Raw genomic sequence first — 27,644 nt, forward strand, 5'->3', positions numbered from 1 at the left:
ATAATAAATACAGACGTAATTTGGAATTTAGGAGGAAAGAATTAGAGAATGAAATTAGGGAAAAAGAAAAGGCCTTAATTTTGAATCCATCGGATGCGAAGATTAAAGAGGTTATTAATTTATTAAGGGGACAGTTTGATAAGTTAATGGCTGATCAGGTGGCAACTAATTTACGGTTTGCTAGACATAATACTTTTTGTAATGCCAACAAACCAGGTAGATGGTTAGCTTATATGTTAAGGAAGAAGCAAAGGGCTTCTAATATAGATAAAATAGAACATAAGAGTAAGGTTGTGTATCAACAGAACCTTATTAAGGAAACCTTTGTTGATTTTTATTCTAAATTATATGCTAGAGATAAGATTAATGAAGCAGATATTGATGTATATTTGAGGAATGCTAGTATTCCAGTTCTTACACAAGAACAAAAGGAAGAGATGAATCAATTGATAACTGAGGAAGAAACTTTTTTAGCAATTAAACAATTGAAAGTGGGTAAAGCACCAGGCACGGATGGATTAACTGCTGTGTATTATAAAAATTTACAGTCTGAGATGATAAAGCCATTAAGGGAATTGTTTCAGACAATTCAAATGGGAGGAGCGGTGCCTCCTTCTTGGAAAACTGCTTTCATTTCTTTGATTCCGAAGGAAGACCAGGATGTCACCCAAGCAAAAAATTATAGGCCAATATCACTTTTGAATACGGACTACAAGATATTTGCTAAGGTTTTAGCTAACAGATTAATGAGGGTATTGCAACAAGTAATTCATGGTGACCAAATTTTTGCTAACTTTGTAGGGGGAAGATGCCATCTATAAAACATCTTGTACAAATTCTCTTTATAGGAGGTGGCTAGCGTTAACCTCCTATTTCTATCCCATAGTAATTGCCAATTATCTAAGTCAATATTATAACCAAACTTTTTACTCCAGGTTAACATTGTTTCTTTTACCTGTTCTTCTAACAAATCATGTTCTAATAAATATTGATATATCTTTTTCATCATTCGATGTTCTGTTCCTAGAAGAATTTTATCTAATTGTGTATGCTCTAATTTTATCTCTGGTTCTTTTTTTATCTTTTCTGTATCATGACTGCATTTGTAAGTATGCCCACCATTCCAACTCTACACCATCTTCTGATAATCTTTTTCTTGTTTTCAGGTCTCCATTTTCGTCTAAGAGATCTTTATATGTAATTACATTTCCTAGATTTATAAATATGGGTTGCATAAAAATCTTTAATATAGATAGCCAATTGGGAATTTCTATATAGTTAAATTTTTTTTAATTTTTATCCACACATCTAATATGATGATTCTGAAAGTACTGATGAGCCCTATATTTTCCATCCCACATTATAGCATGCCACCCAATTTGCATGTCATGACCTTCTAATGCTAGTAGTCTTCTGTTCCTTAAATGTATCCAATCCTTTATCCATACCGCTATTGCTGCTTGATAATATTTTTCCCAATCTGGGAGGCCAAGCCCTCCTCTTTCCTTTGCATCCTGTAATAATTTTAACTTGATTCTCAGTTTTCTACCTTGCCAGATAAATTCAGATGTAATTCTATTTAAATTTTCAAAAAAAACCTTACCTAATTTACGGTAATTGGTACACATTGGAATAAAAAGAGTAATCTGATTGTCGCTATTCTTCCCATAAAAGAGAGGTGCATGTTTTTCCATCTATCTAGGTCTACTATAATTTGGTCCATTAACTTATCATAATTTTCTCTTTTAAGTGTAGTACACCTTGCTGATAGTTGGATCCCCAAGTACTTTATTCTTTTAGATGTCTGGGTGTTAATTTTTACTACTAGCTCAGTTTCTTGTAAGTTGGACATATTTTTAACTAGCATTTTAGTTTTTTCTTTGTTGATTTTTAACATATCCGGGACCGCACCCCCGCTATCTTCGAGCGGTGGCGTGTTCCGACCCTCCGGTTAGTACCCTTGTATCCGGGGGCGAGGGGGATCAGGACCCTGAGCTCAGACTGGTGTATTTCAATGCCAGATCTGTGGTGAACAAGGCTCTCCTCATCCAGGAATTGATCGAGGAGGAACACGCAGATCTGGCATGCATTACGGAAACCTGGTTGGGCCCAGAGGGCGGTGTCCCTCTGGTTGAACTTTGCCCTCCGGGTTTCTGTGTGCTACACCAGTCTCGGGCTCAGGGCAGGGGCGGTGGGGTGGCGGTGGTTATACGGGAGACCTTATGTCCGCAGGAGACCACCATTGTCCAGATAGGCAGGAGTGAGTCCCTTCTCATGAGATGTGGCCCTCGGGCTCAGTTGGGTCTGTTGCTAACATACCTGGCGCCCAGCTGTGTGGCAACGGCCCTGCCCGAGCTGCTCGACACCCTCTCAGGGTTGACGGTGGAGTTTCCCAGACTTATAGTTCTGGGCGACTTCAACCTGCCTTCCCTGGGAGAGTCGTCAGAGTTAGCTCAGGAGTTCATGGCTTCCATGACGGCCATGGACCTGACCCAAGTAATTCAGGGCCTGACTCATGGGGCGGGTTACACCCTTGACCTGATTTTTCTATCTGGACAATGGTTGGATGATTTGGGAGGGGGCTCGCCATCTGTTGTCCCCCTGTCATGGTCCGATCATTATCTCCTGCGGCTGGTCTTTCATTGTGCCACACCCCGCTGCCGGGCTGTGGAACTGACCAGATGGTTCCGTCCCAGGCACCTAATGGACCCAGAACGGTTCCAGATGGCACTTGGGTCCTTACCTATCTCCCTCACTCACAACCCGGTCGATGCCTTGGTTGATGCCTGGGAAAGGGCGGCTACCAAGGCACTCGACCGTGTTGTACCCTTGCGACCCCAGACTCGGCACAGATCCCGTTGGGCTCCATGGTTTACTGTGGAGCTCCGGGAGATGAAGTGTCAGAGACGGGGTCTAGAGAGCGGTTGGAGGTCCACCCGGTCTGAATCTGACCGATTGCGACTAAGAGCCTTTACAAGGTCTTACCTCGCTGCGATGAGAATGGTGAAGTCTAATTACTTCACTGCCCTCATTGCGTACGCAGATAATCGCCCAGCCGCCCTGTTTAGGGTGACTCACTCTCTCCTTAATTGGGAGGAGAGGGAGGAACCCTTACAGGGTCGGGCTGAAGAGTTTAGTCATCATCTGGTGGACAAAATCGCTCAGATCCGGACCGGTTTGGACTCTGACTGGGCAGAGTCTGGCATGGAGGAATCAAGCGGTCTTGAGCATGTTATCTGGACTGAGTTCGACCTTGTTTCTCCCAATGACATGGACAGGATTATGAGGATACTGAGCTCCACCACTTGTTTACTGGACCCGTGCCCCTCCTGGCTGGTCTATGCGGCTCGGGAAGAGACACGAGGCTGGTTCCAGGCAGTAATAACTGCTTCCTTGAAGGAGGGTATCTTCCCCGCTGCCTTGAAGGAGGCGGTGGTGAGGCCCCTCCTCAAGAAGCCTGCCCTGGACCCGGCTGTTTTAAATAACTATCGTCCGGTCTCCAACCTTCGCTTTTTGGCGAAGGTTGTTGAGAGTGTGGTGGCGCATCAGCTTCCTCTGTTCCTGGAGGAAACTGATTATCTGGACCCTTACCAATCGGGTTTCAGGCCCGGGTACATTGGTCGCATTGGTGAATGATCTCTGGCAGGCTCGGGACAGGGGATGTTCCTCTGTCCTAGTCCTTTTAGATCTCTCAGCAGCTTTTGATACCATCGACCATGGTATCGGCATCTCAGTGGGTTGGGAGTGGGAGGCACCATTTTACGGTGGTTCTCCTACCTCCTGGGCCACTCGCAGTCGGTGTTGACGGGAGGGCAGAGGTCCGCCCCGAGGTCTCTCGTTTGTGGAGTCCCTCAGGGGTTGGTCCTCTCTCCCCTCCTGTTCAACATCTACATGAAACCGCTGGGCAAGCTCATTCGTGGTTTCGGGGTGGGGTATCATCAGTACGCTGATGATGCCCAACTTTTTCTTTCCACCCCGAACCAACCCAGTGATGCACTCAACGTGATGTCCCGTTGCCTGGAAGCGGTCCGGGATTGGATGGGGAGAAACAGGCTTCGACTCAATCCTGCCAAGATTGAGTGGCTGTGCATATCGGCATCTCGGATAAACCAGGTTGTTCCACCACTAATGATGGGGGGTGAGGTATTACCCCCCGTCGATAGGGCTCGCAACTTGGGCATCCTCTTGGATTCATGGCTCAATTTTGAAGATCATATAGGAGCCGTGACCAGGGGGGCTTTTGCCCAGCTTCGTCTGGTGCGCCAGTTGCGGCCCTATCTGGACCAAGATGCCCTACGCACAGTCACCCATGCACTTGTGACCTCCCGGCTAGACTACTGCAATGCTCTCTACATGGGGCTGCCCTTAAGGACCACTCGGAGGCTTCAGCTGGTGCAGAATGCAGCTGCGTGAGTTGTTATGGGAGTTTCCCGATACTCCCGTGTAACACCTCTTCTCCGTGAGCTGCATTGGCTTCCGGTTGCCCTCCGGGTGAGATTCAAGGTGCTGGTAATGACCTATAAAGCTCTAAATGGCTTGGGTCCGGATTATCTAAGGGAACACCTGCTGCCAGCATCAACTTCCCATCGTCCTGTGCGCTCCCACAGGGAGGGCCTTCTTAGGGTACCGCCGGTTAAGGAATGCCGGCGGGTTATTCCCAGGGGAAGGGCATTCTCTGTGGGCACGCCGGCCCTTTGGAACCAGCTTCCCACGGAGCTTAGGACCACCCCCGACCTTCGCTCATTTCGTAGGGACTTGAAAACTTGGTTTTTTGAGCTGTCTGGCCCAGACTGAGGGGTTTTAATTATTTAATTAATGGGGTTTTAGTTAAGTTCAGGGATTAATTTAATCTTAGTTTTAATTGATTTTAATCGTATGTGATGTATTTTAACTTTTAATTTTCCCTGTAAACCGCCCTGAGTCCTAAGGGAATATGGCGGTATATAAATTTAAATAAATAAATAAATAAAAATAAACATCTCCATAATTTTCCAGCACCTGTAATAATCTTGTTCCAGATTCTAAAGGGTCTTCCAGAATAAAAACTAAATCATCCACATAAGCCTGTAATTTAAATATCTCTTTTCTCATTTCTAATCCTTTAATCATCTTATCTTTTCGGATTATTCTTGTGAGTGCTTCTAAAGAAAGAATGAATAATAAAGGAGATAGTGGACAGCCTTGTCTCATACCTTTTTGTATTTGAATGCTATTTGTTAATTCTCCGTTTATGATTACTTTTGCCTCTTACTTGGAATAGATTGCTTTAAACATATTTATAAATTTTTCTCCAAATTCCATCTGTTTGAGTTGAGTCAACATAACATTCCATTTGACATTATCAAACGCTTTCCGAGCATCAACAAAAATTAATGCCACTTGTTTTTCGCTATGAAATTCATAGTATTCTAAGATGTCTAGTATGATCCTGACATTATGCTTAATTTGTCTTTTAGGCAAGAAGCCGTTTTGGTCAGTATGGATAAATTCAGCTAAATATTTTTTTTAATCTTTCTGCCATTATAGTCGTGAAAATCTTGTAATCCGTGTTCAGTAAAGAAATGGGTCTATAATTTTTAATACAGGTCAAATCAGTGTTTTCTTTAGGGATTAGTGAGATGATTGCTTCTTTCCATGAGTTTGGAATTTTTGCTGTGTTTAGTACCTCATTAAATAAATCCAATAGGGTTGGGACCAAAAGTTCTTGGAGGTTTTTATATATTTCAGACGGTAATCCATCAGTGGCAGGTGTTTTATTACTTTTTGTTTTTTAATAGCTTCCATAATTTCCTGGACTGTTACATCTTTATATTTTGAAATTCTTCTGAAACCTTCAGTAGGTCTGCTTTCATAAGATATTGTGATATTCTTTCCTCAGTGATCATTTCCTCCTCTTTATAAAGATTTTTTATAGAATTCATACGTCACCCATTTTTCCCATTATTTTGATATACTATCTCCCCTGCTTGATTACGTAATTTACTAATCCATCTATTATCTTTTTGCTTTTTCAATCTATAGGCCAGCCATCTCCCAGGTTTGCCTGCTGAAAAATTTTTTGTCTAATGCTTTTTATTTTTTGTGCTATTTCTCCCTTTTCTGTAATATTCAATTTATGCTTATTTAAATCCAACTGTTGTTTTAAATCTCTACATTGTGGGTTTTGTTGTAGTTCTAATTCTAATTTTTTATGTTCATCCTCTAAACCTTTTTGATATTGCCTTTTCTTTTTATATTCATTGGCCATATACGCAATTGCAGTTCCCCTCATAACTGCTTTAGCCATATCCCATAAATTTTGAGTGCTAGTCCCCTCTTTCTTATTTATCTGGAAGAATGTCCGCATTTGTTCCTCCATCTTATGCTTAAATTCTGTTTGGTTTAGGATTGCCTTTTTAAGAGACCACCTCCTTGTTGTCATCTTCTGTTCTTTCCATTTAATTACAATGGGATTATGATCTGCCCAAGTATTCATATCTATTATTATATCATCAATATCTGAATTTAGTTCTTTTGTTGTCCAGACCATATCAATTCTAGACCATGATTGATGCCACCCTGAATAGTATGTAAATTGCTTTTCATTCAAATTTCTCTCCCTCCAACTATCTTGAATATTTAATTCCTCCACCATTTTTTTAAAAAGTACCGGGTAATATTCTCCTGGTTGGTTTCCTAACTTCCTCACTCTTATAATCTAATTCTCTGTCTATAATTGCATTAAAATTGCCAATTATACAAATGTTCTCATATTCAATATCAGCAATAACCATATGCAATTTCTTATAAAATTGGGGGCATAAATTCCTACCAGGGTGACCTTTTTTTTATTCAAGGAAATTTCAATAATCAATATTCTACCTTCCTCATCTCGATAAATTGTCTTACTGGGATTCTTTCTTTAACGTATATCACAATTCCTCCTTTCTTCTGCTGTGAAAGTGATACAAATTTAATTCCTAACTTAGGGTAGTTTAATAGATCCTGATCTTGAGTCTTTATATGTGTTTCTTGTAGAATTGTTATATCTAAATTTTTCTTACTGAGCTTATTCAAAATTATATTTCTCTTAGCTGGGGAGTTTAGTCCATTCACATTTAATGATAATACTGTTAACATTTCTATATTACTGCCTCTGTTTTGATCTTGTTGCCCTTGTCCGTCTATGTTCCTTAACTACTCTCATCATTGTTGTCATGGTGCATTCTCATTTTTTCTCTTCTCTCTGTTTCCTGTTCTTTGTCTTGTGATTCCCGTGTCTTTCTATTATATCTCTCTGCATTGTTCCCTTCTCTTAACTCTCTTTCATCTTCATTGCCTAGATGCTGCTGGAAAAAATCTTCTGCTTTATCAATCAAATCTAACCTATATCTTTTTTTCTTGCCAGGTCACCACAATCTCTTCCGACATCAGCCACCTAATATTAATATTTTGTCTTATTAATTTTGATGTAATATGTTGGTAGGGCCTTCTCAGATCTCTTACCCTCCTAGGGACTTGTTTGAGGACAATTAGTTGGGTCATCCCTTGTTCTGTGCAAAATCTCATCCCTAATTGACTTCTTCACAAATCTGATATGTACCTCCTTGGGTAAGTTATTTCTTCTCGCGTAATTTGTGTGAATTCTATATATATCTCATCAATCTCATTTGCCATCTCATCTTTCCCTGTCATCATTTCTGGGAGGTCCTCCCCCTTCTCTTCCTTCACGTTTTGGAAACGTAAATAGTGGTCTGCTTTCTCAGTTTCAAGCAGTATAATGGTTTTTTCTAACTCTTTATTTGCTTGCAAAAGTTTTTCATTCATTTCATCTACTCTTCTTTCCTCTTTATTCATTCTATCCTCCATTTCTAATAATTTCTGTTCATTTTTCAATATTTGCTGTTGGAAACATTCAAATTTTCCGTCCATTGCTCCCATCCTCTCTTTAAGTTCTCCAGTATCATTTCTTATTTCACTTATTTCTCTTTTTAAATCCTCATGATTTCTCAACATAACCTCTTGCATGGATTGTAATATTGCTTGTATGTCTTTAAGTGAGCTCTCTCTCTCCCGCGGCATCATCTCCTCTATAGATCTTTACCCTGCTGGGCTTAATTCTGCTGATGAGGCTTTGGTCATCTGCCTTCTTCCAGTCCCAACTCTTGTGAGATTTGGGATGCTTGTCATCTTTCTAAATGACATCAGCCAACCCTCCCACTTATACACAATCTTTGTCTTTCCCTCCACCACACCTGGGGAATTTATCGTTCTTCCAAGGTTATAATCATTAGTGCCTTATATCTTAACAATGCTAGATTTTGTTGCTAACACAATATCCAATCTATTACACCTATTACACTAACGCTTCTAAAACATAATAATCAATATTAATCAATTTCAAATGTCTATATTCCAAACAGTCCTAACTTTTCTATATAGAAACATGTAACAATAATATAACCATTAAATTACCTCAATAATATAACCAATATTATTCAATTCTTTAGCAATAAAAATCAGATTTCAGTAAGTTCAGTTATGAATATTATTATATACAACAAGGGGACAAATAGATTTTCTCTCGCTCCTTAAACATTCAACTTTTTGGTCCTAATTAGTCTCCTCCAAATCAATCATACCATAGGTTATATTCAGTTAATTCTTATTGGTCTAAATTCTCAAAACAATTACCATTTATCCCTTTTGTTTTAGAAACTTTTTGAAACAAATAGTTCACTTTTTAAGTTATGAGTATCACTCTTTCCTCCTTTGATGCTAATTGGTCGTTAGTTCTTCTTCAAGATGTCGGCTCTCTCAGCTCAGTCTGCACTGTCACTCTTCAAGTTTGTTTTTTGTTAAGCTCCTTCTTGGCTTTACTGCAAGAGCCAGAAAGAGAAACCACCCTTGATCTCCAGTCCTTACAGCCTGTGAGCCTGTTGCTTTAAGGTCAGATCTCTTTTTCTCCCTGTCTCCTTCTCGCCATTATCTGACAGGGGAGGTGAATTCCCCTTTTGCTCTGGGGCCTCTCCTCTTAACTTCTCTTCTGTGAAATTCTCCGGAAAGATTTCACCATCCGGAACACTTACAAGAGTTCGCTGAGTGTTTCCTCTGCCAGGTTAGTTGAATCGGTGTCCCGCTGGCTCACCGCTATTTTTGACAGCTGTCATTTCTTCATGGCCACCATAATGGGCCGTCTCCTTCACCTGGCTCTCTCCTAGGCTTTCCTGCTTTCTGCAGCCCGAACCGCCATTCTGAGCTGCTCAGCTGGGTGCCTCTGCTTCTAATCTCCCTCCAAGAGATCTGGGACTTTTAAAAAAACCACCGGGAACAGAGAAAAAGCTGTGAGATCGGCACGCTCATTCGGAGTGGCGTCTCAACACAGCCATTCTGTTCGACAGCTGGCTCAGCCTCTCATTAATAGAAACTTTTGGAGGACAATCATGCATACCAAGAGATCCCCAGATATATAATCTGGAAAGTGTACAGTAAGTGCATTGCAACCTACTGTACTCTTAGCCTATATACTCTGGAACTGTATCTAGAAAGCAAATAACAAAGGAAGTAATAGAAATATTGCCTTAATGTGAAGGATTCCTTTTCCTTTCATGTAAACACATATATGCCATCACCTGTCTTGGGAGTAAAGGCAACAGTCCTCCCAAGACGGGGAACAGCAAGTGGCTCCCCAGATATTCGTTTTTTAAGTAACATTGCCAAGAGTGTTGGAAGATGCACTGGCATGTTGTCCTTCTGATACAAAATTAAATACCTCTCTTTTTAGAAATTACAACAGTACCCTTTTCTCAAATTCTACAATTACTAATTAATCAACTCTTCTCATATACTATATACACATTCTTTACTAGTTGGGCCTCAGCCACTGGAAGCAAAATATTTTTCTTTTACGCAAGTCCAGTACCTATGGGACAACTAAGAAATCAAAATCTCATATAAACAGAATCTCCATAATGGAAATAGTCATTTGATCTTCTAGGAGAAACAAACCAAACAAGTGCTAAAATGGAAAGCCTAGAATTTTTTTGTTGTTTTACAATTATATTTGAAAGAAACCCATAAAGAAATAGGTCTTGTCTTTCACTACTGCTCTCCCTTTGCAAAGTAGGGACCCAACTATTTATCTACAAATAGAGAAGGACACTTTCCAAGCTACTTATTTATTCCCTCTGACATCACATTCTGTTCCATTACTCAACATGGTTCATTTAAAACAAATAAAGTCCATCTTTTTTTATAATATGGTGCCCAATTAGATCTATTGTTATATCCAACAAGAGTTAATTTTTGGTTTTGGTGGGCAGTGAGATTGGATCTGAGTGAATGAGTGATTGTAGTGTGGAGTAGCAGGCTGCTGTTTTGGGCAGGCAGCTATTTGGGAATAGCAAGTAGATATGACTAGAGTGGGAAAGGGAACAATACATCCAGAGGCCATGTAGGGAAGGAAAACCCTGTCTGAGAGTGAAGGCAGTGTAAATGGTATGTCATCAGAAAGTGGTAGAAGCAGCATGAAGGAAGAAGAGATGGAAACATCTATCCCTCATTCCTCTCACCATAAGCAGTAGAGACAAACTGTAAGCTGTACCATATTTTCCGGCGTATAAGACGACTTTTTAACCCATGAAAATCTTCTCAAAAGTTGGGGGTCATCTTATACGCTCAGTCGTCTTATACACTGGAAAATACTATTCACCTCTCTGATCTTTAATCTTTTCTGCTGGACGGCGGGATCACTGGGTGAATGGAGGTAGGCGATGGCAACCCGTGGTTAAGCGGCCGATGGCGAATGGGTGATGAAGGGCAAACTCTCGTCAGCTCCTGGGGTGGCTACTGCAGCCGCCGCCGTTGCTCTCTGTAGGACTGGCCATGCTGGCACTTCCAATGCTGGCTGTCAGGTCCCCAAAAAGAGGAGGGGCAGGCGGTCCCCAGAGGCACACTGCTCGACAGTAGGAAGGGACCTTGGCCAACTTGCAATGGGACAACTTCCTGCAGGACAATTCCAAGTAGAATAATTCAACATGATAAATATTTTCCGCCAGTGTTTCTTCAACATTATTTCCATTGACAAAAACGGAAATCATGTAGAAGAAGCACTGGCGGATAACATTTATCGTGTTATCTCTCATGGGATGTCCCACTGCAAGTTGGCCACAGCAAGTTGGCCATCGCGAATTGTCCTAGACCCAGCTAGGGAGAAGGTAAGAGCTGGGAAGTTGTATACAAAAATATACTGTAGGGTCCTCCAGAATAACATCACACAAGATAAGTTTTTTTTTGTTTTTGCTTGAAGTCACTTTATTTTTTGTTATCCCCTTCCCATTCTTTTTGAGCCTTGCTTTTTCTGTATGTTATATTTTTTTAAAATTAAATAAAGTTTTAAAATCATAAAAAAGAAAATAATTCCTCATCTCCAAGAACCCCAATACTAGGGAAACATGTGAGTCAGGATGGAACTCAGATTCCAGTCTCTTGTAATGAAAATTGTGGGATGAATCATGTACTTTGTAGTTTCAACAGCTTAAAAGCTTAAGAAATTGAAATGTTTCATCTTTCAGTGAAAACATTAAAAAACTGCTAATTCTAAAAACTATTTCATGTTGTGGAACTACAGAAAGAATAAAAACTAAAATTAAGAGAATACAGTTGTATTATTCTTTTGTCATTTCAGTAGAAAAACTTTTGTGTATGTATTAGTCTTAGTTTTATAACTTGGCAATAAAATTATATAAAGGCTGATACTAGATTGTGAATTGGTTCTCTAATTAACCCTTTGAAATAGAAGAAAATTAATCTCTCAAGGCTTGGTGATACATGCATTTTAATATTTGTATGATCAACATAAGTACCACATTAAACCAGACTGTTTCAGACCACAAAGTCTTTTGTGTAGAAACCACGTATCCCCTTCTGGCAAAAAAAATAATGTTGGAAATTGTAGTCATGTGATTCCCGGACAATGCAAAGGGCTGTAAATGCAGGCCAGTTGCCAAGCACCCAAAATGTGATCACGTGACCACAGAGGGGACATCACAACTTCAAATTGTACAGATCTGTGAAGCAAGCAAATTTATAACCAAAAGCCAATATGGGTTTGTTAAAAACAGACCCTGCCAAACAAATCTTATTGCATTATTTAACAAAGTGAATAAATTAATGGACGAGAGAAATGCTGTAGACATAGTATACTTGGATTTTAGTAAGGCATTTGATAAAGTAGACCACAATCTACTTCTTCGTGAAATAGAAAAATGTGGGGTAGAAAGTAACACCAACAGATGAATTTGTAACTGGCTGACAAACAGTTCTTAATAGAACTACATACGCAATTCCTGCAACTGTGGAGGAAAGCAAGGAGTAGAGTACCCCAAGGTTCTGTTTTAGGCCTTGTATTCTTCAATATCTTCATAAATGATTTACATGAGGGAATAGAAGAGGAACTCATCAAATTTGCAGTGACAACAATCTGACAGGAATAGCTAACACCCCCAGAAGATAGGCTCAAGATCCAGATGGATTTTGACAGACTTGAACCCTGGGTCCTATCTAACAAAATGAAATTCAATTGAGAAAAAAGTAAGATTTTACACTTAGGCAAGAAAAAACAAATGTATGGAGGTGTGGATGAGTGGCAGAGAGGAGAGGTGCTATTCTATAAAGAGCCAAGGGCTTAGTATTGGCAGTCTAAATGGTATAAAGCAGGGGTGTCAAACTCGCAATGTCACATGACATGTTACGACTTATCGTGACTTTTTTGCCATTGCCGGCAATGGGATGGGCACAGTTTCGCTATGATGCATCCAGCTCTTCAATGCAAACCAGACCCAGGAGATCAGGAAAGTCCCCAGCCAAACCAAAAGAACCCGCCATGAGGGTGATAGAGGCTGTAGAGTCCCCAACCCCTGCCAAGCAAGGGGCGGGAACTCCGGCCTAGACCGCTGTCAAAGTGTAAGCCTTAATAGACTCTGGCTGCACCCGCTGCCTCATTAACCCGACACTAGTGGTGAGGAGACTAAAACAACCAATCTCATCTGGCCAGTTAGATGGGTCCATAGCGGGGGGGGGGGGTACCACTTTACCAGTCCGCCTGTCCCATGAGGAAAATATAACGTTTCTAGTGACCCCAGGTATGGAATGCCCAATGATCTGGAATGGTTGAAGAAATGGCTGGAATGGTTGAAGAAATGGAAATGGCTGGAATGGCTGAAGAAATGGAACCCCTGGGTGAATTGGAGGATAGCAGAACTCAATTTCCCAGAGGGGGATCGTGCAAACTTTTAAAACCCCAAAGGCCACCACCAACCCTAGGAGTGGAGAAAGCATCAGTGGGAGAAGAGAAGGGGTTACCAGAAATACCGAAAGAATACCGGGACCTTGCTGAGGTTTTTAGCAAGGAATGGGCAAATGAGCTCCCTCCTCAATGGCCCATGGACTGTGCTATAGAAATCAAACCCGGGGCAAAACCTCTGAAGCCCAGACTGTACTCCATGAGCCCTAAAGAGACAGAGGAGATGGAAAGATTCATAAATAAACATCTAGAAAGGGGATTTATTGAACCTGCCAAACCCAAAGTGGCCGCCCCGGTCCTCTTTAGGGAGAAGGATGACATTTTGTGTTTGTGCGTGGATTACCATACCCTGAATGCAATTAGTGAATCTAACCTGTATCCCCTAACCCTCATGAAGGACATATTATCCCATCTATTGAAAGAAAGGATTTTTACCAAATTAGACCTAAGAGAAGCGTACCACCGTGTTAGGATCAAGGAAGAGGACAAATGGAAGACCACATTTAATTTTCCAATGGGATGCTACCAATTCAAAGTTTTGCCATTCGGGCTACAAGGGCCCCCGCAGTATTTATACAACTAATCAATGAAGTGCTAAGGGAGCACCTATTTAAGGGGGTCCTGGTTTATTTAGATGACATCCTTATCTTCACCGAGTCCAAAGAGGAACATATTAATCTAGTCAGAGCTGTTTTTTAAAAATTACAGGCTGCCCAGTTATATGCCAAGTTATCAAAATGCAAATTCCACCAGGAAAGAATAGACTATCTGGTGTATCGCATATCCCCACAGGGCATCGAAATGGATCCTGAGAAAGTCAGGGCAGTATTAAAATGTGCACCACCCCGCACAAGGAATCATTTACAAAGTTTCCTGGGTTTTGCAAACTTCTACCGCCAGTGCATCCCTTCATTCACCCAAATAGCACTGCCCCTCACGAATTTGTTAAAAACGAGGGAGGAGGGGCAGTGAAACCCAGCCAGCCACTGAAATGGATAATGGAATGCCAAATGGCATTCAATAGGCTAAAGAGACTTTTTTCTGCCAAATCTGTACTGGGCATCCAGACCCAGATACAGGCAGATGCAAACGATGTGGTGGTAGGAGCTGTATTATTACAGGAAAATGATGATGAGGCACTGCAACCATGTGCATATACATCCAGGAAACTCACTGAGACAGAACAACACTGGGCTGTGTGGGAAAAGGCTTACTCTGTCAGGTGGTCATTACTTATGTGGCATCATTTCCTTGAAGGAAATAAAATCCCCATCCAGGTCTGGATGGACCACAAAAACTTGGAAGCGCTAAAAACACCCAGACAATTCGCTCCTAAGCAAGCCCGCTGGTCTCAGCACTTTCACCAATTCCATTTCACACGTAAACAATTGCCGGGGGGGGGAGAATTTCCTGGCAGATATACTGTCTCACATGCCCCAATACAACAGCACACGAGCCATCGACTCTAAACCACTCATGCCCGAACCACAACTGGCAGCGCCAGTAACCACCAGGGCCCAAGCTAAAATAAAGCCGCAGATGGGTAGCCAAACCAGAATCAAAATTCCGAAAGACTTTGGAAACAGATGAATGATTCCAGAAAAATAAACACATGTGCACGATCAAAGACAGGCCGCCCTGGGTGGGGGAGAAGTTATATGTACCAACCACCCAGAGGGTCAATTTCATGCAGCTGTGCCATGATACAAAATCAGCAGGGCATTTTGGATTTGTAAAAACTTCACATTTAATTAAAAGGCAATTTTGATGGCCATCCATAAAAAGGGACATAGAAAACTACATGGCCAGCTGCCCAACTTGCGCAGCTGCCAAGAGGTTGTAAGGATAGTCGCCTGGAATGTTACAACCAGTAGCAAACCCCTCAGCCCCCTGGAAAGAAATATCCATGGATTTTATAGTAGCATTACCAGAAAGCAATAGGAATACTGTCATCTGGGGAGTTACGGACTTGTTTTCCAAACAAGTGCACTTTATCCCTTGCCAAACGATTCCCACCGCAAAATCCTTAGCGAAACTATTCGTGCAGCACATCTACAGACTGCATGGGGCACCCCAATGCATCATATCTGATAGGGGAATGCAATTTGTGTCAAACCTTTGGAAGGAATTTTTATCCCTCTTAGGAACCACTCAGAGACTGTCATCTAGTCATCATCCTCAATGTAACGGCCAATCAGAACATCCTAACTCAATACTTGAGCAGTACTTAAGATGTTTTATTAATTTCCAGCAAACAAATTGGATGGACCTACTCCCTTTTGCAGAAGTTGCTTACAATAATGCAGTCCACTCCAGCACAGGCTACACTCCTTTTCAAATAGCCACCGGTCAAAGTTTCAATCCTATGCCAGAACTAATCCCAAACGAACCGGAAATCCCATCACTGAAAGAATGGATTGCACAATTACAAAACACCTGGCCAATAGTTAGGAAAGCCTTAGATGAAGCTAGGCAAGCATACAAAGCACAAGCAGACAAAAAGAGAGTGGTAGATCTCTCCTATTTTTAAGGGGGCAGGATGTCAGAATCCATTTATATTTCATTTATAACTATCTCCTCTGATCTAAAACCAAATCTCACCTTCCCCTGGATCCTGCCATACTCCCAAGAGGGAGAGATGCAGGTTTTATTGTTTTCACTTCCTCTATTAACTACAGTGTAACAAATTGCTTTCTATACTATGCATCTCTCTGAACATAATTCTTCCTTTCTGGGCAACTAAGAAAAGGTGGGGGAGAAGAGATACAAACCTCCGGGATCTGGTTTATTTCTCCAAAGGAGGTGTGAACCGGATTGATGTTATCTTCCCTTTCCCATGATGGACTTACCATCTGGGGATTGGCTAGTCTGAACTGCCCAGATGAACTGTGGGGTGGAGTTTGCTTAGGGACACTTTAAAAATATTGATCTGTAAGGGAATCCCTCAGATCCTGTCTATTATGCCTGCTATCTCCTATTCTTAGTAAAAGTTCCTGCTTGGAAGAAACTGTCTCCAAGAATTCTGCTTTCTTAAGATGTGGGCTTGAAGTAGGTCCTGACAATATTAGTTTTCACTGTTATAATTGTAATCTTTAATAAAATTAATATTAACAAACCAGAAGGCAATTAGTAGTATTTAGTGGATAAATGTCCATGGATATTTATCTTGAAGGAAATGAGGATGTACCTGCTTTTGAGGTCATCTACTGATCCAGTCATGCTAGACAATTTTAACATGAATTCCAATACAATAACTTACAAATTAGTCAGAACAGCAAAGTTGGAAGGGACATTCAACACCTTCTAGTCCAACCCTATGTTCAAGCAGGAGACCATATACCATTTTGGACAAATAGCTGTCCAGTCTCGTTATAAAAAAACCTCCAGTGATGGAGCACGCACAACTTCTGAAGGCAGGCCATTCCATTTATTGTTCTGTTAGGAAATTTCTTCTTAGATCTATATTGCTTCTGTCCTCTCCCTCCTCTCCTTTCCAACCATTCCTTCATCTTGCCTTCTGGTGCTTTGGAAAATAGGTTCAACCCCTCTGCTTTGTGGCAGCCCATCAAATGTTGGAATACTGCTATCTTGTCACCCCTAATCCTTCTTTTCACTAGCCCACATACCCATTTTTTTTAATCCCATTTATATCCCACCCTTCTCCGAAGACTCAGGGCGGCTTACAATCTAAGAAGCACAAATCAATGTGCTTAGCAATAGCCTTCATTCTATGTATATGCCTGCTTATTAGGGCTTTCGGGGGGAAGGCTGAGTCAACCTTGACCCTGGTGGGACTCGAACCTGCACTAATTGCAGGCAGCTGGTGTTACCTAAGGAGGCATTAGCCCACTGCTCCACCAAGGCTCTGCAAACATTCATGATTTAGCCTCCAGTCCCCTAATCCAGGGCTTTTTAACCAGTGGTACATGTACCACTGGTGGTACGCAAGCACCTGGCTGGTGGTATGCGGCATCGCCTTCCTCTCCCCCTCTCCCTACTGAGGGCGTGCGAAGAGAGCAGGCACAGAGCAAGGCCCCAGCACTGCTGAACAGCTGGGAGGCTGCCAGACAGCTGGGAGCACCAGTATGTTCTCCCTGGTGCTGCCGACCAGCTGAGGGTCTTGGTGGCCTGGCCCCAGTGCTGCTGAACAGCCAAGAGCATCAGCTGGGAGCGCCAGCAGCCCCGCACGTCTCCCCAGATCAGCTGGGTGCTCCGGAGGCTGGAACTCCCATCTGCCAACCAGCTGTTCTCTTCACTCAGCCTACTGCGATTTCCCAATGCCCCTGCTGTGTCTGGGGGAGGATTGTAAGTATTTTCGGGGGGAGGTGTTGCAGCCAGTTCCTTTCCCCCGTCATCCTGAGCAGGATAGGGTGAACTTTCCTCCTGCCCGCTCTGCTTTTGCTCAGTTTAGCGCTTTTGCCCAAAGTTTAATGCTTCGATTCTTTCTAGGTCTGTATTATGGCTTTTCCACACCCTAATCCAGGGGTGGCAAACCTATGGCACGCATGCCACAGGCAGCACGCGAAGCCCTCCCTGTGGGCATGCATGCCATCACCAAGAGGGAGGCGGGGCCAGGAGCTCTTGCTCTCTTTCTCTCTGCACTGAGAGTAAGGGAACAGCTGCAAGAGCTGGGTGGATCCGGGCTGGATGTTGGAGGGAGCTGCAGCATGAGTCCAGGTAAGCCAGGCAGCCGTTCTCCTGCCTGCATCGCGGAAGAGGGCGTTTTGGGCGCACAGAGGCTGCTCGCCTCCCTCTGGAGAACAGCTGCCTGGTGCATTGCAGAAGAGGGCCAGTTTTGGGTGCACAGTAGCTGCTTGCCTCCATCCTGAGAATAGCTGCCTGGTGCGTCGTGGCAGAGGGCCGATTTCTGGTGTGTAGCAGCCGCTCGCCTCCCTCCAAATCGCCTGTGGGGAGGGGGAGTGAAATCGCTCTGCAGCCCTAGATCTGGACAGCAGAAGCATTTTTGAAGCCTCTGGAGCTCACACCCATGGCTGTGGGGAGATTTTACGATGCTCCAGCGGCCCGATCCAGGCGTTGGAGGCCTGCAAAATGCTTCTGCTTCCCAGATCTAGGGCTGCAGAGCAATTTTCCTCTCCCCCCCCCAACCGATTTGTAAAATCTCCCCACGGCCATGGATGCGAGTTCCAGAGGATTCAAAAATGCTTCTGCCGAGATTGGCCATGGTGGGGGGAGCGAAATTGCTCTGCAGCCATAGATCTGGGTGACAGAAGTGGCAGACAGAAAGAGAGATTGAGCCAGCAGGGAAGCAAAAGTGTGGGGAAAGGAAAGCATTACAAAGTAAGCAAACTTACAAAAAGGGGAATCTCTCCACCCCCTTTAATATCATGTCTTCCCCCACCCCCTTTAATATCATCTCTACCCCCACTGCCTTTAACATCAGTGAGGCTCCTCCAGTGGACCATGACCCAGTGCTTGCCCCGGTCCCATCCGCCCAAGACCCTCAGATCTGCCCCAGTCCTGCCCAGCTCCGAACAAGTGCCCCTGACACAAGTGATGTTGAACTGGCCATGCCCACCCAATAGGCCACACCCATGCCAGCCATGCCCACCCAGTGGGCCATGCCCATTCGTCACCCAACGATAAATAAGTGGGGTTTGGGTTGCAATTTAGGCACTCGGTCTCAAAAAGGTTCGCCACCACTGCCCTAATCCTCCGGCGGCCTATTTTTGGGAGTTTTTCCTCTCTCCCCCCCGCCGCATACCGTAGTTGTGCTGTTTTCGCCCTGCAAGCCACGTGCCTAAGCCATGCAATCTGCGGCAAGAGGTCCCGCGGTTCCAATGGGTTGTTCTTTCTTTTTTTTTTATTAAAAAGTTTTATCATACATTTTATCTTTAACAAACCCCCCTACCCCTCCCCTATCCCTCCCTCCTTACCCCTCCCCCCCTCCCCCCCCGACTTCCCAGAGCTAAGTACAAGGTATAAAAAACAAAAAAAAGAATCATAAACAACCACATGCTAACAACCGTAAACTCTAAAATCTATCACTCTCTAGCTCATATAGAATAACTACAAACACTATTAATATAAAATCTTCATTTCAAAAAAAGGATTTAGGCAATCTAGCATGACTTGGGACGCGCTTAAAAGCTCCAGCCTTGTCCATCTGTACATCCAAAACACCATTCCAATCCCCCATAAAAATAACAGATTTATAATCCAACTGGGTAAGCTTTGTATAAAGTAAACTAAAAAAGTCAGCTTGTTGTTAATTAGGAGCATATAATCCAACTAAAAGCGTCTTTTTGCCTTCTAGCAGCAGCTCTATCATAACGTATCTTCCATGCTTATCTGCTTCAATTAAGTCTGCTGTTAAAGCACTTTTAACATAAACAACCACTCCATTTTTCTTATTCATTGCAGAAGCAACAGATCGCGTACCCAACCTTGAGTTCAGTAAATACTTTTGATCCACAACCCTAATATACGTTTCTTACAAACATATAACATCTATCTTGAATTGTTTTAAATATTGAAAAACTTTCTGCCTCTTCTGTGGTGAATTTAGTCCATTAACGTTCCAAGTTAAAAATTTAGTTGTCATGCATATCATCCCAAAGCTCTTAAAGCGCTGCTCTGATATGACTATCTTTTTTAGGCCGTGCTCCTCCCACTGCTTGGCTATAAGTACGTTGTGAAAGTTCCATAGACTTCTGCTGATCTTGTTCTTTTATTTTTTATTTTTTAATCGTTTTAAAGCAGCACGCGTCACCCTCTGCTCTCTAAGATCATCCAAAGAAGTTGTAGCTTGATCTCCTCCAGCACCGTTCTCCTCTGTCTGTCCATCTTCAGCCTCTTGATGTTCTCCTTCTCCAGATCTCTTTGCAGCTTCCAAAAGTAATAATGGGGTTGCTTTTAAAACGTTATTGTAAAAATCACGCGCCTGCATCACAGTAACCAAACGGTACCTTTTACCTTCGTGCATCACCATCAACCCAACTGGGATCTCCCATCTGAACCTTATATCTCGTTGTTTGAGCTCTTGCACAAGAAATGTAAAATCCTTCCTTCTCCTTAAAATCTTTGGAGGAATTTCTTTTAGAACCAAAACTTCTTGATCAGCAATCACAACTTTAGAATCATAGGCAGCTTGTATAACTTCATCTCTAATTTCCCTCTTTACAAAATAAACCACCACATCTCTAGGCAGCTTTCTCTGTCTAGCAATCCATGAATTCACACGAAACACTTTATCCATGCCTCCCTTTATTTCAGATGCTGGCTGGTTCAATACCACTTCCAGAGCCTCAGAAATCAGCTGCTTTAGATCTTCCTTAATATTCTCTTTTAAGCCTCTGATTCTAACAGCAAACTGCATCTGATAATATTGAGCAAGACTCAATTCTCTGTCCATTTTGTCTCTTAAATCTTCATTCTCCAATACTTTTGCTTCTAATATGGCATTCTTTTGAGTCAAATCTTCCACTTTTTCATCCAAGTCTTCCACACATTCAGCCACTTTATACACTGAAGACAAAATGTCTGCCTTCATCACACTGAACTTCTGTTCCATCCTCTCTTCCATTCTCTCCTCCAATTTCTCCAATTTCTCCTCCATCCGTGCAAATTTATCACCCATTGATTCCAGAATTACCTGGGCATGTTTTTCAAGAGCATCTTGTAGATCCTTCGGTGTCAATACATCAGGAGGATGCAACGCCTGCAATGATGATTGTTGTGTCGGAGAAGTTCCAGCACTCCGAAGAGTTTTTGAGGGAGGTTTAGCCGCCATCTTTTACTTCCACTTGTGACGCACTTTCACTTTAAGTTTAAAAAAGTCCATCAAGCTCGAGAGTAAAATATAATAATCCTCTTCATCCTTTCCTCTTGTACCGCTCTGCCTGCTCCTTTTATTCCATAGTCCTTCCTTCAGGCAGGGGTGGTCGCAAACGCCTGGCTCTGCTCCAAGAAATCCGGAGCAGAGACGCTGGCCAGCTGGGAGCGACCCAGGCTACGGGGGAGTTCGATCCTTCAGCCGCCCAAGCTACAAGCTCAGGCGGCCCCGGAGAACTCAACCCCTACCTGGGGCCTCACCCCCTCCTCTTCTCCCGAGGAGGGGGCTTCAAATTCACCCGAACAGCTGATCGACGCTGTTTCGGGTGAAAATTACTCAGCTGAGCCGCGGGCAGCCCGGGAAGGCTGTCTCCGGCGCCGCGCAGCCACCGGAAGCTCCCCAATGGGTTGTTCTTAAATCCACTAAAAATTCTGCCTGAATCGGCTGGGCTTCTCCCCCCCCCCACAAACACAACTGACCTCTTTTCCAGGAACACCAAATCCAAAGTGCCCGTTACGTTGCTGAAGGAATCCAGAGGGGCTTATAATAAGCTGTCTTGGGCTAATAGCTGAAAATGGGATCTTTAGCGAAGGGGGGGGTTGCAAGGGAAAGCGACCGTGTGGGGATCTGATTCAGGGGGCTGTGGGGGAGTGAAATTGGTATCTTCTCCGAAGAGGCTATAATGTAAGTTTATTTTGGGGGGGAGGGGAAGAACAGCAAAATGGCACCTCTGTTTTCTACTGCTACCAGATGGTATCAAGGGAAGAGACCAAAACCTGCTGCAACCACCCAACAGATGGGGGGAATAAAAATCAAACGCCCTCCCACCCCACACCCGCTGCCAATCCTCAACAAAAATGCTCACAAGAATGAAAACCTAGGGTGGGCAGGCAGGTGTCTTGCTCGGCTGTAGCTTGGAGGGCACTTTTTTCAGTGCCATTGTAACTTCGAACAGTCTCTAAGCGAACTGTTGTAAGTCGAGGACTACCTGTACTTCATCACTTTTTTCCTTTTTTGGGGGGTCATCAAGTTTTTGACACCTTGCTAGGTGACTGGTGGTACTCGGATGTTGCCATATCCTAAAAGTGGTACAATGGGTGAAAAGGTTGAAAAGCCCTGCCCTAACCATTTTTGTTGCTCTTCTCTGCACTCTGGAGTTTCAACCTCTTTTTTATATTGTGGTGAACAAAACTGGATGCAGTACTCCAAGTGTGGTCTTACCAAGGCCATATAAAACATCACTAATGCTTTGTGATCTTGATTCTATCCCTCTGTTAATGGAGCCTGGGATTGCATTGGTTTTTTTGGCATCTGCAGCACACTGCTGGCTCATATTTAAGGACTCCAAGAGCCCTCTCACACTTACTGCTATTGAGCCATATTTCACATAATCTGTTCCTGTATATTTGGTTTTTCTTGCCTAAATGTAAACCTTACTTTTCTCACTATTGAATTTCATTTTGTTAGATAGGGTAGAATTCAGGTCTGTTGAGCTCTTTTGCATCTTGAGCCTATCTTTTGGGATGTTGGCTATTCCTGCCAGTTTAGTATTGTGTGCAAATTTGATGAATTCTCCTTCTATTCCCTTATCTAAATTGTTTATGAAGATATTGAAGACTACAAGGCCTAAGACAGAACCTTGGGGTACCCCACTGCTTCCTTGCCTCCATGTAGATGTAGTTCTATTAAGGACTACACGAGTGCAGTTTGTCAGTCATTTATGAATCGATCTGATGGTCCAGTATAGCTGTCTCTCTAGTTCCCTGCTCTACCTTTGGATGAAAAGTTGTCAGCTAGGTTGGTCAGGAACTTGTTCGATCTCCCACTTCATGCAGAATTTTTCTACCAGTTGATGTCAAGGTAGTTAAAGTACCATATTTTCCGGCGTATAAGATGACTGGGCGTATAAGACGACCCCCTACATTTCCTGTTAAATTATAGGGTTTGGGCTATACTCGCCGTATAAGACTACCCCTCTTCCAACACACACCAAATAAAAATTAAAAAACATCAGATTTGATTTTAATATGGTAATTTTAATTCAAATGCTTATGACATGCAGGTACTTAGTAGGAAAACTGTCACTTATAAACATAAGGCTGTTTGTCATGAAACATGTAAACATAAAACAGTGCAAGTGGATTAAACTTAATAATAATAATAATAATAATAATAATAATAATAATAATAATAATAATAATAACAAGAATAACAAGAATAAGAAGAAGAAGAAGAAGAAGAAGAAGAAGAAGAAGAAGAAGAAGAAGAAGAAGAAGAAGAAGAAGAAGAAGAAGAAGAAGAAGAAGAAGTTGGAAGGGACCTTGGAGGTCATCTAGTCCAACCCCCTGCTAAGGCAGGAAACCCTATACCATTTCAGACAAATGGCTGTCCAGTCTCTTCTTAAAAGCTTCCAGTGTTGGAGCATTCACCACTTCTGGAGGTAGGTTGTTCCACTGGTTAATTGTTCTAACTGTCAGGAAGTTTCTCCTTAGTTCTAGGTTGCTTCTCTCCTTGACTAGTTTCCATCCATTGCTTCTTGTCCTGCTTTCAGGTGCTTTGGAGAATAGCTTGGCTCCCTCTTCTTTGTGGCAGCCCCTGAGATATTGGATCACTGCTATCATGTCACCCCTCACCCTTCTCTTCGTTAAACTACACATACCCAATTCCAGCAACCGTTTCCTATTTTCCTAATTCACTTTTTCACTTTTCCTACTTCACTCTAAAGCTTTCCCTGCGCAGAGCCTTAAGTAACACCAGCTGCCTGCAATTAGTGCAGGTTCTCATCCCACCAGGCTCAAGGTTGAGTCAGCCTTCCATCCTTCCGAGGTAGGTAAAATGAGGACTCAGATTGTTGGGAGCAATAAGCTGACTTTGTAATAATGCTGCTTGTGGGGGGGGGGTGAAAGCTCTAATAAGCAGGCATATACATAGAATGAAGGCTATTGCTAAGCACATTGATTTGTGCTTTAAATTGTAAGCCGCCCTGAGTCTTCGGAGAAGGGCGGGATATAAATGGGATTTTAAAAAAAAGACCAAATGATTGATCCGCTTCAGGTTTTCCAGCCAGCCCGCCCAGTTCCTGAGTCAAATGTGTCCTTAGAGCTAAGCTGCTGCTCTGGCTACACATTCCCCACCTTCCTTTCAAGTTGCTCTTGCATTCCCCACCTGCCTACAGCTGCTCTTCAACTTTAGAAGGAAAGAAGCCCAGACCCCAGCCTGTAAAAAATCACAGACTGCAGCTTCTACTCCAATTGGTCCCGCTTTCCCTGCGCAGACTAAATGGAAGATCCGCTCCAGGTTTTCCAGCCAGCCCTGTCCCTAAAGTTTCAGCACCTGGGCGTATAAGACAACCCCTGACTTTTGAGAAGATTTTATGTGTGTGTATGTTTTCTGAGGTTTTCACGGGTGTTTATATGTGGATCTTTGGTTATTCGGGTTTTTCCCCGCGTAGAACTAAAGGTGTAGGGGCGACGTTTCGATGGAATCCCATCCGTCATCATCAGGCTGGTGGCTTCTGCTTCCTTCTTCTGGGAGAAGCATGTGGCTGTTTGTTCCTCTTTTTTAAACTGCCAGAGGGGGTGTGTTCTGTGGGTGGGAGTGTGCTCTGATTGGGTGGGGGAGTAAGTGTGTTCTGATTGGGTGGGAGTGTGTTTTGAATGGTGGGTGTGTTCTGATTGGGTGGGGGTGTGTTTTGAGTGGATGGGCTGGTCTCAGCTGCCAGCCTTAGACCTGAGCTGGTGAGTTGTGCTGCTTTTGTTCGGCTTCGTGTTTGTGGTGGTGCCATGTTTTTATAGTGGGTGTCAGTTTGCTTATTGTGTGGTTTGGAGGGGTTTAAAGTGGCTGATGTTGCAGCTGTAGTTAGGTTTCTGTTTTGTGGTTGTGCCTCGTTATTATATATATATATATATATATATATATATATATATATATATATATATATATATATATATATATATATACACACACACACATACACACAACATATTTCAAATCTCTGCTCATTTTTCTCATCTTTCAATCATATTTAAGATCCCACAAGTACACAACAGATCACCAGGGATGACCACATAATCCTGATTTATCTTTTTTTTTCTCCCCCTTCTGAGACAGACTTGATTATCACAACAATCAGAAAAAAATCATTCGTAGTTAAAATCTAACAACTATAATCACACATCCTTATGGAGTTTTTCTCAAGGTAGGCATTCATGAGGCAGAAGACATCCTATTCCAGGGAGCACTTGGTGGGGATGAGTTTTTTTACTGGACCATTTTGTGAAAGTTGGTTTTATTGCATTGGGAATTTGACTACGTATTATACTGACTGTGGCATTATATGTTGATGTATCAGGATTGTTACAAATCACCCAGAGCCTTTGAAGTAGGCAGAACACAAAATGCTGCATATGCCCAAATAAGAGAACTACTTTAGCTTTAATAACCAATAACTTAAATTTATAAAGCCCAAACTCCACAGTGACTCTGGGCAGTTATTGTAAGTTTGTTTGTGTAATATACCAACAGATTGCCTGGATTCTTACAACTTGCTGAACCACAAACGATCCACTCCAATTTTAGCAGTCTCAGGCATTGTAAACTCGGACATTAAACCCGGAATTGAATGCGAACTGGCGTTGATCATAACCCTGCTTGGTTGTTCAATTCTATTGCTCTTCCTAGTGGTTAAAGTCAAGCAAAAAGCAGACGTGTTTTTCCACCACAGATATTCTTTGCAGTATCTTCCGAACCCGCCTTGGGAGCCAAGACAGATCTGAGGAAATGCTGCGCCATGGCTGCGAAGCAAAACCAGTGACTGCGTCAGTCCAAGCAATCGTCACGATCGGAGGCGACTGGTGGCTAAGCCAGGGATCTGGCCCACCGGGGAGCAGCGCCGCGTCTCCCCACCCCGCAAACGCGCGGAAGCCGCTTCCCCGATCCGTACCCGGCCAAGACCACCTGCTGCTGTCCCTCCTTCATAGTAGAAGAGGGCAGGGAACAAAAGGCGGCGCTCAATTAGGGCTTACCGTGCTTGCCATAGTAAGTCTCCTCTTCCTGCGCCATCCTATCCGCCTTCTGGGCTTCCTTTCCCGGGTTCTCTCGTTTTCTCCCCACCCTCCTTCCCAGTCAGCTGCTAAACAACCCCCCAATGAGGCGTCTTGGATCGTTTCTCCTTCGGGGGACGAACTAGCGCTAGCCAAACCTGCAGAAAGTGGGGAAACAAGAGGAGGAGGAAGTGGCGGCGGCGGCAGTTCGTTGTCTTTCCAAGGGCCGGTTCGACCAATGCTCTTTGACTGGCGCTTGCCTGCGCTCGAACAGCCGCCTACGGAAACAGCCTTAGGGCTTCGTGAGAGTCCTGGTCTAGTCTTCCACGCCAGTTTTTTTTTTTAACCAAAGAGAGCCTTGCCTTGCACGCTCGATTTCCTCAACCAAATGCAACCCCAAAAATCTCCGTCACGGATAGAAAGTACCCCACCTCTCCTAGCTTTCAAAACAAGAGAGCTGCAGCTGTGGTGAAGTGGACTTGGATTTCCATCTGTATTTCTGGGCTCCTACCTCCGTTGGAACTTTGTGTTTGCACAACAGCCTGAGTCACAAACGCTCAGCCGCATTTCAGTTTGAAATCCAGTCCACCATCAACCACAAAAGTTAATTGGATGACTAGGTCTACCTCATAGAACTGTTGTTGTGGGGGAAAATAAGGTTCCCTGAGCTCCCAAATGAAACGTGCTTATGTGCACAATAATTAAACAAAATAATCTTATTTTGTCTTCTCTCGAGACTTGAGATATAACTGCATCGGCAGAGAAGATATATGAAATCAATGCCTGGTAATTTTTCATTTCCAGCATCTAACATTACTATTAAGGCTGCATTCAAGTAAGTCTCAACAAGATCTTTGTTCAGCTAAATAAACAGCATCTGATTATTTATTTATTTTTTATTTATTTATTTATTATTTATTTATTTATTTATTTATTTATTTATTTATTTATTTATTTTTGGGACTTATATGCCGCCCTATCTCCCGAAGGACTCAGGGCGGCTAACAACAATAACATACAATAAATACAGAAGTTAAGATAAAATTAAAATTAGGCCTCTGTACAATAAATTAAAATTAAAATAAATTAAAAAATAGTTAAAAATTAAAAACATAATTAAAATCCCTGTCAGTCCAGGTCAGCCAGTTGGAAAAGGAGTGTTTTGAGGCCGTGGCGAAAGGACTGGAGATCTGGGGCCATCCGAAGCTCATGAGGGAGCTGGTTCCACAGGGCTGGCGCTCCCACAGAGAAGGCCCGCCCCCTGGGGGTCGCCAGCCGACATTGTCTAGCCGACGGTACCCTGAGGAGGCCTTCTCTGTGTGAGCGTACTGGGCGATGGGAATTCGTTCCCGGCAGCAGATGGTCCTGCAAGTATCCCGGGCCTAAGCCATGTAGGGCTTTAAAGGTAAGAACCAGCACCTTAAATCTCACCCGGAGGGCAACCGGTAGCCAATGCAGCTCACGTAGGAGGGGTGTAATATAGGAGTATCGGGGTGCTCCCATCACTACCCGTGTAGCCGCACTCTGC

At 43.1% G+C, this 27,644-nt stretch overlaps 1 protein-coding gene across 4 annotated transcripts in view; it reads right to left on the reverse strand.

Annotated features, from left to right (window-relative positions):
* Nucleotides 1-27,385, reverse strand: part of SLC44A2 (solute carrier family 44 member 2 (CTL2 blood group)) — a 172,892-nt gene extending 145,507 nt beyond the window's left edge. For all 4 annotated transcript variants that reach the window (XR_014024878.1, XR_014024879.1, XM_081315770.1 and 1 more), the window contains exon 1: nt 26,099-27,385. Coding sequence is in view for 2 of the 4 variants with exons in the window: in XM_081315770.1 (XP_081171896.1) it covers nt 26,099-26,135 (37 nt within the window). In the remaining 2 variants the exon portion in view is untranslated. The remainder of the gene's footprint in view (nt 1-26,098) is intronic.
* Between the last annotated feature and the right edge of the window lie 259 nt (nt 27,386-27,644).

The sequence above is a fragment of the Vipera berus genome, assembly GCF_964194415.1.
Source record: "Vipera berus genome assembly, chromosome: 2".
Taxonomy (NCBI): domain Eukaryota; kingdom Metazoa; phylum Chordata; class Lepidosauria; order Squamata; family Viperidae; genus Vipera; species Vipera berus.